Here is a 15,996-nt window from a genome sequence, read left to right on the forward strand (position 1 = left end):
TCAATTCTCGGACAGAGATTCAGGTGTGTACCACCAGTTGAAAATTGTGTGGTATTCCTTGAACACAAAGTGTTTAGTAAACCGAGCTGCGGCCGGGCTCCATACATTGCCCTTATGGCCGAGTCTGGCGTTCTGGGTTCACGATTGTTGCTGTCGTGGCCATTGCTCGCTGGCGCACTTTCACTCTCGTTGAACGGACTTGGAGCGACCCGAACGGAACGAGTCGAGTCGATAGGGTCGCTCCAGTTGAATCAGTCGCTCTTTTCTTGACGTGTCAGGTACCCGCCAGTCATTGTAGCTCCCATATTGAAAAGTTATGCCAGATGTAAGTTGCATTGATGGAAACGATCTTGTCCAGCTGTCGGAGGAAGACTGACTGTTCATAATAGAATACTGCACAGTATTTGAACCGGTGTACTGTGCAACAGTTCGATTGCAGAATGAATGCCTAACAATGGGTGATTTCTTTTTCATTTGTCTTGAAGAAATCAAAAATAGTCAGATGGCAATCACCCTAGTTGCAGCTATGAAGAACAGGCAGAAACTGTTGGTCGAGGGAACACCATTCCTAGCTGCTCTGAATCTGGACCCGCGCATTAATTATGTGCAATCTGATTTGATTTCCGACGAGCAAAAGAATATCGGACTTCAACATCTGCTACAGCTTTGGTCAAAGATGAGTGTCTCGTTGGATTCATCTGAAACCTTCGTTGCAACGCCATCCTCCTCGCAAACGCTTGCAGAAGAAACTACCGAAAACTTAACTCTATCTAGAGTTGAAGCAATGCTGCGAAAGAAGGAAGCTAACCCTGAAAATCGCAAAATAGATATGGAGAAAAAACTTAAGGAAATGCCGCTTCGCTGTCGGTTGTCGTCGACTGCCAGTGTAATTGAATATTTCTATAATATCAGAAGCACAGATCCGATGATTTACTCTTTGGCAAAAGTACCATTGTCCGTACCAAGGACTCAAGTATCAACAGAACGCGCATTCAGTGCGTTAGGTTTAATTTTGACGGACAAAAGAATGCGTCTGTCGGACAAAAATTTGGCTAATGTAATCGTTAAGCTCTATGAAGAGCTGTTTGAATAAATGTGGTTTGTTTTTTGCGTTAATGAATTTTTTAAATTGTTTGTATTTTTTCGGTATATTTTTTTGTGACATTTACTACTCTGCAAAATATTCCTATGATTTTATAAGAAACCATATTCTACAATCAAGTACAGTAAAGGAAGCATCAGAGCAGCACAGTTTTTATCAACAGAACATTTCTTGCGATCGGAAACACTCGGCTTTCGTGTTTGACGAAACACAAACACGGTGCCAAGCGAGAGAATAAAACGCGCGAGCCGAGCGCACATGCGCGAACTTTTCATTGAAAACACTAACACAAAGTGCCGAATTAAAACTCGCGGTGAAGTGTTTAACACTGTATCTACACGGGAAAGAGAAAGCTGAGAATGAAAAAGACGAGAATGTCAAACCCATACAAATGGAAATGTAAACATACAAATAGAATGTCACAAATGTATGGGATTTGACATTCTCAACCTTTTCATTCTCATCTCATTCTCAGCTTTCTCTGTCCCGTCTAGGCGCAGAGTAAGGAAAACTGCCCACTGTGTTTCACTGCACTGTGTTTTTGCCATGCCTGCTGCCAGCTCCGTGGACGACGCTGCGGTCGCGTTCACCACGTCCCTATCCTAGGAATGCTGCCCTTCCCTTCACCCTCCGCCCCATCCCCCCTGGTCGGATAGGCACTTGCGTGCGCTAAGGATGGACACGAGACGCGCTAATCGCTAATAATGTACAGCAGCTCCAAAATCGCCCTACTACAAGCAGCTATTCAAACTTGCCTCCGCGATGTACCGCAGCTACCACCGGTTCCGTTACCAAGGCTACCTACTAAATAAACTAAAAGCCTGGACACAATCCAGGCTGTCCTCAGACCCCAGGTCCTTCTGGCGCTACGCCAACTCTAGGCGGGGCTCCTCTGGACTCCCCGCCACCCTCACCCTGGGCAGCGATACAGCCTCCTCCTCTCCGAGAGGCGTGTGCGACCTACCTCTTCGGTAGACACTTCTCGGAACTCTTCATCGACCCTGCCAGCTCCTCTGTGCCTCTTACCACTGATCTTGCGCACACTCCCTACGACTCCCTCACCATAAGCGCAGTGCCCATTTCGGAGGATTGTGTCCTCTCAGCCCTCCTTCTCCCCGGGTTCGGACGGTATCCCTTCTTCTGTGCTTAAAGGATGCATGCACTCTTTCGCACCGATCCTGGTTAGACTCTTCAGCAGATCTCTGTGCGAGGGGTCTTTCCCGCGGAGTTGGAAGTCCGCTTGCATCGTCCCAATCCACAAGAAGGGTGCAGCCAAACTGCCTCTAACTACCGCGGCATCTCCCTCCTCTGTGCCACCTCCAAGATCCTTGAATCAGTCGTTCATTCACACGCTCTCTCTCTCTCTCTCTCTCTCTCTCTCTCTCTCTCTCTCTCTCTCTCTCTCTCTCTCTCACTCTCCCGCCTCTTCCTCTATCACTGATAACCAACATAGCTTTATGGCTAGGCGGTCTACAGTGACCAACCTCATGTCCCTTCTGCAAACACGTCTACCCTGCCGCTGCATCTGGCTCGCAGGTGGATGTTGTCTACACGGACTATATTGCGGCGTTCGACTGCATCCCTCACTGTCTGCTGATCGCTAAGCTAAGGCAGATGGGTTTGCGCGATCCTCTCCTCTCCTGGATTCAATCCTTCCTCTCCGGGCGGACCTTCCGCGTTCGGATCCCCTCCTGTACTTTCCTCCCTCTTCCTATCACCTCCGGGGTTCCCCAAGGCAGTGTCTTAAGCCCTCTTTTCCCTCTTTATGAACGACTGCTCCGCTGTGCTCCCGCCCAATGGCCACCTCACGTACGCCGATGACGTCAAGTTCTTCCTTCCGGTTTCCAACCTTGACGACGCCCGCTCCCTCCAGATGGCTATTGACGATTTCTCTGCCTGGTGCTCGTCGAATGGCCTCCGCCTATCGCCGAACAAGTGCTGCGTTATTCCCTTCTCCCGATCAAGCTCCCCCTTTGCTGGGACTACTCCATCCACAACGCCCCCCGTGTATCCATCGTGCAAGACCTTGGCGTGCGCTTCGACAGTGCGCTCACCTTCCTTCCACAGTTTGAGGCCACTATGTATAAAGCAAGTAAGACCCTCGGCCTCCTCACCCGCCTATCATCGGAGATCCGCGATGTGCGGTGCTTGAGGACCCTCTACTGCTGCTGGGTCCGACCGATCCTTGACTACGCCTGTGTCATATGGTCGCCCTCCTCTGCGTCCTCCATCGGAAGGCTTGAAAAGGTGCAAAGGAGGTTCACCAGGCTGGCTATTCGCCGACTACTGGGGACATCCTATGCCAACATGCCCCCCTTCATCACCCGTTGCCACATGCTCGAACTGCCGACCATCGAGTCCCGCCACGCCATGGCCCGAGCCCTTCGCGTCGGAGGCCTGCTCTCATCTGTACCCATCTACGTTCCATCCCGCGCCCTCCGTGACAGGCCTTCTCTCCTCATTCCCGCTCGCCGTAGCATCTTCGGCCAAAACGATCCGTTTCTTAGGGCGCTGCGCTCGTTCAACGACGCCAGCGCACTATTCGACTTCAACCTTCCTATCTCCGCTGTGTATTAGCCGCATCGCTCCGTCGCTCCGTCAAGTGGTGTAAGGGGAAAGCCTATGATGATGGACGAAACGACTACAGACACTACGGCAGTATCGACCAAACGCGGGCGTGCGCCCCGAGGCGGGGAAGAGATAGTGGCACGTAAACGAAGGCTACCAAGCCTGCAACCGTCGGTGGTAATCACCCCACTTGAAGGGGAATTTCGGCGCCGGCATAGCATGGAAGATATCGCGGCACCGGAGGCCGAAGAGTGTAACGCCCTGAGGCGCGAGAACGAACGCCTGATTGCACAGTCCCGTGGGCTAGAGGAGGAAAACAGACGAATGAGGGCGCAGATACTGGAACTGCAGGAAAGGGTACGCCGCTTTGAAAAGCCACCCGTGGTACGTACATTGGCAGAAATGGTAGCAGACACTAGTGTTGAACCATCGGCTGAATGGATCCGCGGGCCAATAGCGGCCGAGCGAAAGGTTGTACGTTGTACTTTCCGCTCTCGCCTCCGCAACGCCCTCTCTTAGCCTTCTACTTCTAAACCGACCTCGTTTGTACTCTTAGCTTTTAAGTAACTTTGTATAGCCCCTCTCGGCGAACAAGGTGTTTTTTTAATAAATAAAATAAAATTCCTTAAAAACCTATGTAGACATTTGCCCTCCAATTTGTTAACCGTTCCCATTTCCTAAATATTCCCAGATACTCTTGCTTATCCTCTTCTGTATGTGTTTCTGTGATGTCCATAGTTAGTCTTACTTATGTGTGTAGTTTAGATTTTCATAACAATAATAATAATAATTTTGTTTCTTTTTTGAAGCTATGGGTGGCACTGAGGATCTTGAGCTTCGACACGTACCGAGGGCAGTTGGACTTGGCTCAAATTCTTATACTGGATTTTGTCAAGTCCAACTGCAAGGGGCTCTTCTCCGAACACATGGTATTGCACCTGGGCGGAGAAGTTTGCCGCCTCAGGGCCGCCAACAGCAGCATGGCCGAATATGAGGCCTACCTGCTACGGTGGTCTACATTACGTGTCGATATCGACAACCTCTTAGCCATCCTAAGCAACATATCTAAGTTAGTAAAGGAACTAGATGATCCTAGCCTACGCAATCGAAGCTCCGCGGTGAAGAGCCGCAATAATTCGTATGTCCTCACCAAGGACAATCGATTGTGTATAGTTATACCTGGTGGTGGAGTTAATAATATTACTGTGGTTGAAACGGTGTCATCTTTATTTGATCCAGAAAACATACCCCTTGTTGGTGATATTTGGCATAAGTTACATATATATACTTTTTATCCTACTCTATTGGATGACTCCACTGTGCATGATACAATCTCTGAAAATGATATTTTTTATGAAATGGCCACTTTCCCTTATTTGGACCACTTTCTGGCAATACCATTACTTAAAAATTAAGAATCTCTAATTATAATATTAAAATTTTTGTTACTTAATATTTATTATCACGTCTCCCGGACTCTTAATATTTAATATCATGTCTCTGTAAACCGGAAAAACCCGATATCGAGGGCCGGTTTACGAGAGATTGTGATGAAAATGATGTTGATAATTTTTTTTTAAAGAATATGGTGCCTTCCCTTTAATAATAATAACCTTTCCGGCCTGGGTGTTACAGAGGGCATTATCTCGGTGAAAAACCCTATTCCGAGTCTGCATTACTGCAGTATCAGGGATTTAATATTGTAACGGACATATTGATTGGCGATATGCGCCATATTATTAATTATGGAGTATTTAGATCGTTAATCGTAATTTTTATGGAACGCGGACATTTGGATCCGCTTAAATTTAACGAGGTTTGCGCAGGGATCGAAATACCCTATTGTATGGGGTTCGATAAGCTGACACCGCTATCGAGCAATCTCCTAGAAGATAAATGGTGGTGCCCTGAAATGTTGGGCTTCGTGTTTTATTACGCTGGCCCAGCAATATTTAAAAGTATACTAGAGCCATTATATTTTAAAATATACATGTGCCTACATACTGCAATTGTATTCTATTGCACCAAAGACCAGAACATTAAAATGGCGCATAGACTTATTCAACAATTTTTGAATGAGTTGACTGACGCATGTCCCGAGCATGCAGAATATTACTCAATTAAATTCCATATATTGCTGCACCTCGAGAAGGAGGTGCAGAGACACGGACTGTACTATTTGAATAGTACCGACCGTATGAAGTGGTTCATAGAGAGCCTTCGATGTAAAACGATCAAGTAAGACGGTCTGCCAAATCGATTGAAGTACATAAAGGAAAAGTACCAACAGGCGTCCATTTCTTATCTGAACTTCCCTAAACCGGAAAAACCCGATATCGAGGGCCGGTTTACGAGAGATTGTGACGAAAATGATATTGATAATTTTTTTTAAAAGAATATGGTGCCTTTCCTTTAATAATAATAACCTTTCCGACCTGGGTGTTACAGAGGGCATTATCTCGATGAAAAACCCTATTCCGAGTCTGCTTTACTGCAGTATCAGGGATTTAATATTGTAACGGACATATTGATTGGCGATATGCGCCATATTATTAATTATGGAGTATTTAGATCGTTACTCGTTATTTTTATGGAACGCGGACATTTGGATTCGCTTAAATTTAACGAGGTTTGCGCAGGGATCGAAATACCCTATTGTATGGGGTTCGATAAGCTGACACCGCTATCAAGCAATCTCCTAGAAGATAAATGGTGGTACCCTGAAATGTTGGGCTTCATGTTTTATTACGCTGGCCCAGCCATATTTCATAGTATACTGGAGCCATTATATTTTAAAATATTCATGTACCTGCATACTGCAATTGTATTCTATTGCACCAAAGACCAGAACATTAAAATGGCGCATAGACTTATTCAACAATTTTTGATTGAGTTGACTAACGAATGTCCCGAGCATGCAGAATATAACTCAATTAAATTCCATATATTGCTGCACCTCGAGAAGGAGGTGCAGAGACACGGACTGTACTATTTGAATAGTACCGACCGTATGAAGTGGTTCATAGAGAGCCTTCGATGTAAAACGATCAAGTAAGACGGTCTGCCAAATCGATTGAAGTACATAAAGGAAAAGTACCAACAGGCGTCCATTTCTTATCTGACCTTCCCTAAACCGGAAAAACCCGATATCGAGGGCCGGTTTACGAGAGATTGTGACGAAAATGATATTGATAATTTTTTTTAAAAGAATATGGTGCCTTTCCTTTAATAATAATAACCTTTCCGACCTGGGTGTTACAGAGGGCATTATCTCGATGAAAAACCCTTTACTGCAGTATCAGGGATTTAATATTGTAACGGACATATTGATTGGCGATATGCGCCATATTATTAATTATGGAGTATTTAGATCGTTACTCGTTATTTTTATGGAACGCGGACATTTGGATTCGCTTAAATTTAACGAGGTTTGCGCAGGGATCGAAATACCCTATTGTATGGGGTTCGATAAGCTGACACCGCTATCAAGCAATCTCCTAGAAGATAAATGGTGGTACCCTGAAATGTTGGGCTTCATGTTTTATTACGCTGGCCCAGCCATATTTCATAGTATACTGGAGCCATTATATTTTAAAATATTCATGTACCTGCATACTGCAATTGTATTCTATTGCACCAAAGACCAGAACATTAAAATGGCGCATAGACTTATTCAACAATTTTTGATTGAGTTGACTAACGAATGTCCCGAGCATGCAGAATATAACTCAATTAAATTCCATATATTGCTGCACCTCGAGAAGGAGGTGCAGAGACACGGACTGTACTATTTGAATAGTACCGACCGTATGAAGTGGTTCATAGAGAGCCTTCGATGTAAAACGATCAAGTAAGACGGTCTGCCAAATCGATTGAAGTACATAAAGGAAAAGTACCAACAGGCGTCCATTTCTTATCTGAACTTCCCTAAACCGGAAAAACCCGATATCGAGGGCCGGTTTACGAGAGATTGTGACGAAAATGATATTGATAATTTTTTTTAAAAGAATATGGTGCCTTTCCTTTAATAATAATAACCTTTCCGACCTGGGTGTTACAGAGGGCATTATCTCGATGAAAAACCCTATTCCGAGTCTGCTTTACTGCAGTATCAGGGATTTAATATTGTAACGGACATATTGATTGGCGATATGCGCCATATTATTAATTATGGAGTATTTAGATCGTTACTCGTTATTTTTATGGAACGCGGACATTTGGATTCGCTTAAATTTAACGAGGTTTGCGCAGGGATCGAAATACCCTATTGTATGGGGTTCGATAAGCTGACACCGCTATCAAGCAATCTCCTAGAAGATAAATGGTGGTACCCTGAAATGTTGGGCTTCATGTTTTATTACGCTGGCCCAGCCATATTTCATAGTATACTGGAGCCATTATATTTTAAAATATTCATGTACCTGCATACTGCAATTGTATTCTATTGCACCAAAGACCAGAACATTAAAATGGCGCATAGACTTATTCAACAATTTTTGATTGAGTTGACTAACGAATGTCCCGAGCATGCAGAATATAACTCAATTAAATTCCATATATTGCTGCACCTCGAGAAGGAGGTGCAGAGACACGGACTGTACTATTTGAATAGTACCGACCGTATGAAGTGGTTCATAGAGAGCCTTCGATGTAAAACGATCAAGTAAGACGGTCTGCCAAATCGATTGAAGTACATAAAGGAAAAGTACCAACAGGCGTCCATTTCTTATCTGACCTTCCCTAAACCGGAAAAACCCGATATCGAGGGCCGGTTTACGAGAGATTGTGACGAAAATGATATTGATAATTTTTTTTAAAAGAATATGGTGCCTTTCCTTTAATAATAATAACCTTTCCGACCTGGGTGTTACAGAGGGCATTATCTCGATGAAAAACCCTTTACTGCAGTATCAGGGATTTAATATTGTAACGGACATATTGATTGGCGATATGCGCCATATTATTAATTATGGAGTATTTAGATCGTTACTCGTTATTTTTATGGAACGCGGACATTTGGATTCGCTTAAATTTAACGAGGTTTGCGCAGGGATCGAAATACCCTATTGTATGGGGTTCGATAAGCTGACACCGCTATCAAGCAATCTCCTAGAAGATAAATGGTGGTACCCTGAAATGTTGGGCTTCATGTTTTATTACGCTGGCCCAGCCATATTTCATAGTATACTGGAGCCATTATATTTTAAAATATTCATGTACCTGCATACTGCAATTGTATTCTATTGCACCAAAGACCAGAACATTAAAATGGCGCATAGACTTATTCAACAATTTTTGATTGAGTTGACTAACGAATGTCCCGAGCATGCAGAATATAACTCAATTAAATTCCATATATTGCTGCACCTCGAGAAGGAGGTGCAGAGACACGGACTGTACTATTTGAATAGTACCGACCGTATGAAGTGGTTCATAGAGAGCCTTCGATGTAAAACGATCAAGTAAGACGGTCTGCCAAATCGATTGAAGTACATAAAGGAAAAGTACCAACAGGCGTCCATTTCTTATCTGAACTTCCCTAAACCGGAAAAACCCGATATCGAGGGCCGGTTTACGAGAGATTGTGACGAAAATGATATTGATAATTTTTTTTAAAAGAATATGGTGCCTTTCCTTTAATAATAATAACCTTTCCGACCTGGGTGTTACAGAGGGCATTATCTCGATGAAAAACCCTATTCCGAGTCTGCTTTACTGCAGTATCAGGGATTTAATATTGTAACGGACATATTGATTGGCGATATGCGCCATATTATTAATTATGGAGTATTTAGATCGTTACTCGTTATTTTTATGGAACGCGGACATTTGGATTCGCTTAAATTTAACGAGGTTTGCGCAGGGATCGAAATACCCTATTGTATGGGGTTCGATAAGCTGACACCGCTAACAAGCAATCTCCTAGAAGATAAATGGTGGTGCTCTGAAATGTTGGGCTTCGTGTTTTATTACGCTGGCCCAGCCAAATTTCATAGTATACTGGAGCCATTATATTTTAAAATATTCATGTACCTGCATACTGCAATTGTATTCTATTGCACCAAAGACCAGAACATTAAAATGGCGCATAGACTTATTCAACAATTTTTGATTGAGTTGACTAACGAATGTCCCGAGCATGCAGAATATAACTCAATTAAATTCCATATATTGCTGCACCTCGAGAAGGAGGTGCAGAGACACGGACTGTACTATTTGAATAGTACCGACCGTATGAAGTGGTTCATAGAGAGCCTTCGATGTAAAACGATCAAGTAAGACGGTCTGCCAAATCGATTGAAGTACATAAAGGAAAAGTACCAACAGGCGTCCATTTCTTATCTGAACTTCCCTAAACCGGAAAAACCCGATATCGAGGGCCGGTTTACGAGAGATTGTGACGAAAATGATATTGATAATTTTTTTTAAAAGAATATGGTGCCTTTCCTTTAATAATAATAACCTTTCCGACCTGGGTGTTACAGAGGGCATTATCTCGATGAAAAACCCTATTCCGAGTCTGCTTTACTGCAGTATCAGGGATTTAATATTGTAACGGACATATTGATTGGCGATATGCGCCATATTATTAATTATGGAGTATTTAGATCGTTACTCGTTATTTTTATGGAACGCGGACATTTGGATTCGCTTAAATTTAACGAGGTTTGCGCAGGGATCGAAATACCCTATTGTATGGGGTTCGATAAGCTGACACCGCTATCAAGCAATCTCCTAGAAGATAAATGGTGGTGCCCTGAAATGTTGGGCTTCGTGTTTTATTACGCTGGCCCAGCCATATTTCATAGTATACTGGAGCCATTATATTTTAAAATATTCATGTACCTGCATACTGCAATTGTATTCTATTGCACCAAAGACCAGAACATTAAAATGGCGCATAGACTTATTCAACAATTTTTGATTGAGTTGACTGACGCATGTCCCGAGCATGCAGAATATTACTCAATTAAATTCCATATATTGCTGCACCTCGAGAAGGAGGTGCAGAGACACGGACTGTACTATTTGAATAGTACTGACCGTGTGGAGTGCTTTATAGAGGCCATTCGGAATAAAATCTTATTAAATGGTGCTGAAAATCCTTTGAAATATATAAAGGAAAACTTCACACAGAAGACCATTTATATCGGCTACGACCATTTATCGGTTCCAATCCCCCTCAGTATAGTAATAGCTTGTAAGAATCACAATTGTAAAGCCTAAGGCAAGCAATTCTAAATATGTACTAATAATAATAATAGAGGCATTCTCGCGGGTGCCTATTTCGGTTTAGATGCTCCACCGCCAAGCCAAGCCTTCTTCAACCGGCGGTGGACGAGTTAAACGAATTAAGGAACTTTTTTGTCGATGGCATCACCAGAACTGTTACCCTACGCACTTTTAATGGTGATTTAGAGGCCCAATTTAGAATGGCCGACTCGGTGCCATGGAGTGCCGATCAAATTTGCCGTTTTTGCCATATGGTTAGGGCATATATTAAGTACTTAAAAGATCCCCAGCCCACGGCTCGATGAACCTTTCCGAGCTGGGTGTTACAGAGGGCATTATCTCGATGAAAAACCCTATTCCGAGTCTGCTTTACTGCAGTATCAGGGATTTAATATTGTAACGGACATATTGATTGGCGATATGCGCCATATTATTAATTATGGAGTATTTAGATCGTTACTCGTTATTTTTATGGAACGCGGACATTTGGATTCGCTTAAATTTAACGAGGTTTGCGCAGGGATCGAAATACCCTATTGTATGGGGTTCGATAAGCTGACACCGCTAACAAGCAATCTCCTAGAAGATAAATGGTGGTGCTCTGAAATGTTGGGCTTCGTGTTTTATTACGCTGGCCCAGCCAAATTTCATAGTATACTGGAGCCATTATATTTTAAAATATTCATGTACCTGCATACTGCAATTGTATTCTATTGCACCAAAGACCAGAACATTAAAATGGCGCATAGACTTATTCAACAATTTTTGATTGAGTTGACTAACGAATGTCCCGAGCATGCAGAATATAACTCAATTAAATTCCATATATTGCTGCACCTCGAGAAGGAGGTGCAGAGACACGGACTGTACTATTTGAATAGTACCGACCGTATGAAGTGGTTCATAGAGAGCCTTCGATGTAAAACGATCAAGTAAGACGGTCTGCCAAATCGATTGAAGTACATAAAGGAAAAGTACCAACAGGCGTCCATTTCTTATCTGAACTTCCCTAAACCGGAAAAACCCGATATCGAGGGCCGGTTTACGAGAGATTGTGACGAAAATGATATTGATAATTTTTTTTAAAAGAATATGGTGCCTTTCCTTTAATAATAATAACCTTTCCGACCTGGGTGTTACAGAGGGCATTATCTCGATGAAAAACCCTATTCCGAGTCTGCTTTACTGCAGTATCAGGGATTTAATATTGTAACGGACATATTGATTGGCGATATGCGCCATATTATTAATTATGGAGTATTTAGATCGTTACTCGTTATTTTTATGGAACGCGGACATTTGGATTCGCTTAAATTTAACGAGGTTTGCGCAGGGATCGAAATACCCTATTGTATGGGGTTCGATAAGCTGACACCGCTATCAAGCAATCTCCTAGAAGATAAATGGTGGTGCCCTGAAATGTTGGGCTTCGTGTTTTATTACGCTGGCCCAGCCATATTTCATAGTATACTGGAGTCATTATATTTTAAAATATTCATGTACCTGCATACTGCAATTGTATTCTATTGCACCAAAGACCAGAACATTAAAATGGCGCATAGACTTATTCAACAATTTTTGATTGAGTTGACTGACGCATGTCCCGAGCATGCAGAATATTACTCAATTAAATTCCATATATTGCTGCACCTCGAGAAGGAGGTGCAGAGACACGGACTGTACTATTTGAATAGTACTGACCGTGTGGAGTGCTTTATAGAGGCCATTCGGAATAAAATCTTATTAAATGGTGCTGGAAATCCTTTGAAATATATAAAGGAAAACTTCACACAGAAGACCATTTATATCGGCTACGACCATTTATCGGTTCCAACCCCCCTCAGTATAGTAATAGCTTGTAAGAATCACAATTGTAAAGCCTAAGGCAAGCAATTCTAAATATGTACTAATAATAATAATAGAGGCATTCTCGCGGGTGCCTATTTCGGTTTAGATGCTCCACTGCCAAGCCTTCTTCAACCGGCGGTGGACGAGCTAAACGAAATAAGGAACTTTGTAGTCGATGGCATCACCAGAACTGTTACCCTACGCACTTTTAATGGTGATTTAGAGGCCCAATTTAGAATGGCCGACACGGTGCGATGGAGTGCAGATCAAATTTGCCGTTTTTGCCATATTGTTAGGGCAAATATTAAGTACTTAAAAGATCCCCTGCCCAGCCCACGGCTCGATGAACCTTTCCGAGCTGGGTGTTACAGAGGGCATTATCTCGATGAAAAACCCTATTCCGAGTCTGCTTTACTGCAGTATCAGGGATTTAATATTGTAACGGACATATTGATTGGCGATATGCGCCATATTATTAATTATGGAGTATTTAGATCGTTACTCGTTATTTTTATGGAACGCGGACATTTGGATTCGCTTAAATTTAACGAGGTTTGCGCAGGGATCGAAATACCCTATTGTATGGGGTTCGATAAGCTGACACCGCTAACAAGCAATCTCCTAGAAGATAAATGGTGGTGCCCTGAAATGTTGGGCTTCGTGTTTTATTACGCTGGCCCAGCCATATTTCATAGTATACTGGAGCCATTATATTTTAAAATATTCATGTACCTGTATACTGCAATTGTATTCTATTGCACCAAAGACCAGAACATTAAAATGGCGCATAGACTTATTCAACAATTTTTGATTGAGTTGACTGACGCATGTCCCGAGCATGCAGAATATTACTCAATTAAATTCCATATATTGCTGCACCTCGAGAAGGAGGTGCAGAGACACGGACTGTACTATTTGAATAGTACTGACCGTGTGGAGTGCTTTATAGAGGCCATTCGGAATAAAATCTTATTAAATGGTGCTGGAAATCCTTTGAAATATATAAAGGAAAACTTCACACAGAAGACCATTTATATCGGCTACCCTAAACTGGAAAATCCGGATATGGATGGTCGGTTCCAGGTGGTATGGTTTACGATGAAATGTAAACTCGTTGCGCAAAGCACCACAGACTGTTGGTTGCTAACAACCAAACAAAAGGTTGTGCGCATGGAATATGCCACCGAAAGCCATGTTTATGGCCTGTGCCTGAGGGGTCTTCACTGCTGCTGTGTCCGGCCAATCCTTGAGTCTCGGGTACCTGCGTGGTCGGGTATAATGATCCATTTTTGCAAGCACTCGAGGTATCCTATGCCGATAGTGCTCTGTTCGACTTCCACCTCCCAATCTCTTCCTTCCGTACCCGTTTAACGCGTTCCAACCCCCCTCAGTATAGTAATAGCTTGTAAGAATCACAATTGAAAAGCCTAAGGCAAGCAATTCTAAATATGTACTAATAATAATAATAGAGGCATTCTCGCGGGTGCCTATTTCGGTTTAGATGCTCCACTGCCAAGCCTTCTTCAACCGGCGGTGGACGAGCTAAACGAAATAAGGAACTTTGTAGTCGATGGCATCACCAGAACTGTTACCCTACGCACTTTTAATGGTGATTTAGAGGCCCAATTTGGAATGGCCGACACGGTGCCATGGAGTGCCGATCAAATTTGCCGTTTTTGCCATATTGTTAGGGCAAATATTAAGTACTTCAAAGATCCCCTGCCCAGCCCACGGCTCGATGAACCTTTCCGACCTGGGTGTTACAGAGCGCATTATCTCGATGAAAAACCCTATTCCGAGTCTGCTTTACTGCAGTATCAGGGATTTAATATTGTAACGGACATATTGATTGGCGATATGCGCCATATTATTAATTATGGAGTATTTAGATCGTTACTCGTTATTTTTATGGAACGCGGACATTTGGATTCGCTTAAATTTAACGAGGTTTGCGCAGGGATCGAAATACCCTATTGTATGGGGTTCGATAAGCTGACACCGCTAACAAGCAATCTCCTAGAAGATAAATGGTGGTGCCCTGAAATGTTGGGCTTCGTGTTTTATTACGCTGGCCCAGCCATATTTCATAGTATACTGGAGCCATTATATTTTAAAATATTCATGTACCTGTATACTGCAATTGTATTCTATTGCACCAAAGACCAGAACATTAAAATGGTGCATAGACTTATTCAACAATTTTTGATTGAGTTGACTGACGCATGTCCCGAGCATGCAGAATATTACTCAATTAAATTCCATATATTGCTGCACCTCGAGAAGGAGGTGCAGAGACACGGACTGTACTATTTGAATAGTACTGACCGTGTGGAGTGCTTTATAGAGGCCATTCGGAATAAAATCTTATTAAATGGTGCTGGAAATCCTTTGAAATATATAAAGGAAAACTTCACACAGAAGACCATTTATATCGGCTACCCTAAACTGGAAAATCCGGATATGGATGGTCGGTTCCAGGTGGTATGGTTTACGATGAAATGTAAACTCGTTGCGCAAAGCACCACAGACTGTTGGTTGCTAACAACCAAACAAAAGGTTGTGCGCATGGAATATGCCACCGAAAGCCATGTTTATGGCCTGTGCCTGAGGGGTCTTCACTGCTGCTGTTGTCCGGCCAATCCTTGAGTCTCGGGTACCTGCGTGGTCGGGTATAATGATCCATTTTTGCAAGCACTCGAGGTATCCTATGCCGATAGTGCTCTGTTCGACTTCCACCTCCCAATCTCTTCCTTCCGTACCCGTCTAACGAGTTCCAACCCCCCTCAGTATAGTAATAGCTTGTAAGAATCACAATTGCAAAGCCTAAGGCAAGCAATTCTAAATATGTACTAATAACAATAATAGAGGCATTCTCGCGGGTGCCTATTTCGGTTTAGATGCTCCACCGCCAAGCCTTCTTCAACCGGCGGTGGACGAGCTAAACGAAATAAGGAACTTTGTAGTCGATGGCATCACAAGAACTGTTACCCTACGCACTTTTAATGGTGATTTAGAGGCCCAATTTAGAATGGCCGACACGGTGCGATGGAGTGCAGATCAAATTTGCCGTTTTTGCCATATTGTTAGGGCAAATATTAAGTACTTCAAAGATCCCCTGCCCAGCCCACGGCTCGATGAACCTTTCCGAGCTGGGTGTTACAGAGGGCATTATCTCGATGAAAAACCCTATTCCGAGTCTGCTTTACTGCAGTATCAGGGATTTAATATTGTAACGGACATATTGA

The 15,996-nt window shown here is 43.1% G+C and overlaps 1 protein-coding gene across 1 annotated transcript; it reads left to right on the top strand.

The window, feature by feature from the left end:
- Positions 1-385: 385 nt before the first annotated feature.
- Positions 386-1,093, top strand: LOC125959347 (uncharacterized; the record flags this gene model as incomplete). Its single annotated transcript, XM_049692167.1, has 1 exon — positions 386-1,093. A coding segment is annotated over one exon (708 nt), but the record flags the coding sequence as incomplete, so codon positions are not given.
- Positions 1,094-15,996: the final 14,903 nt, after the last annotated feature.

The sequence above is a fragment of the Anopheles darlingi genome, chromosome 2 (assembly GCF_943734745.1).
Source record: "Anopheles darlingi chromosome 2, idAnoDarlMG_H_01, whole genome shotgun sequence".
Taxonomy (NCBI): domain Eukaryota; kingdom Metazoa; phylum Arthropoda; class Insecta; order Diptera; family Culicidae; genus Anopheles; species Anopheles darlingi.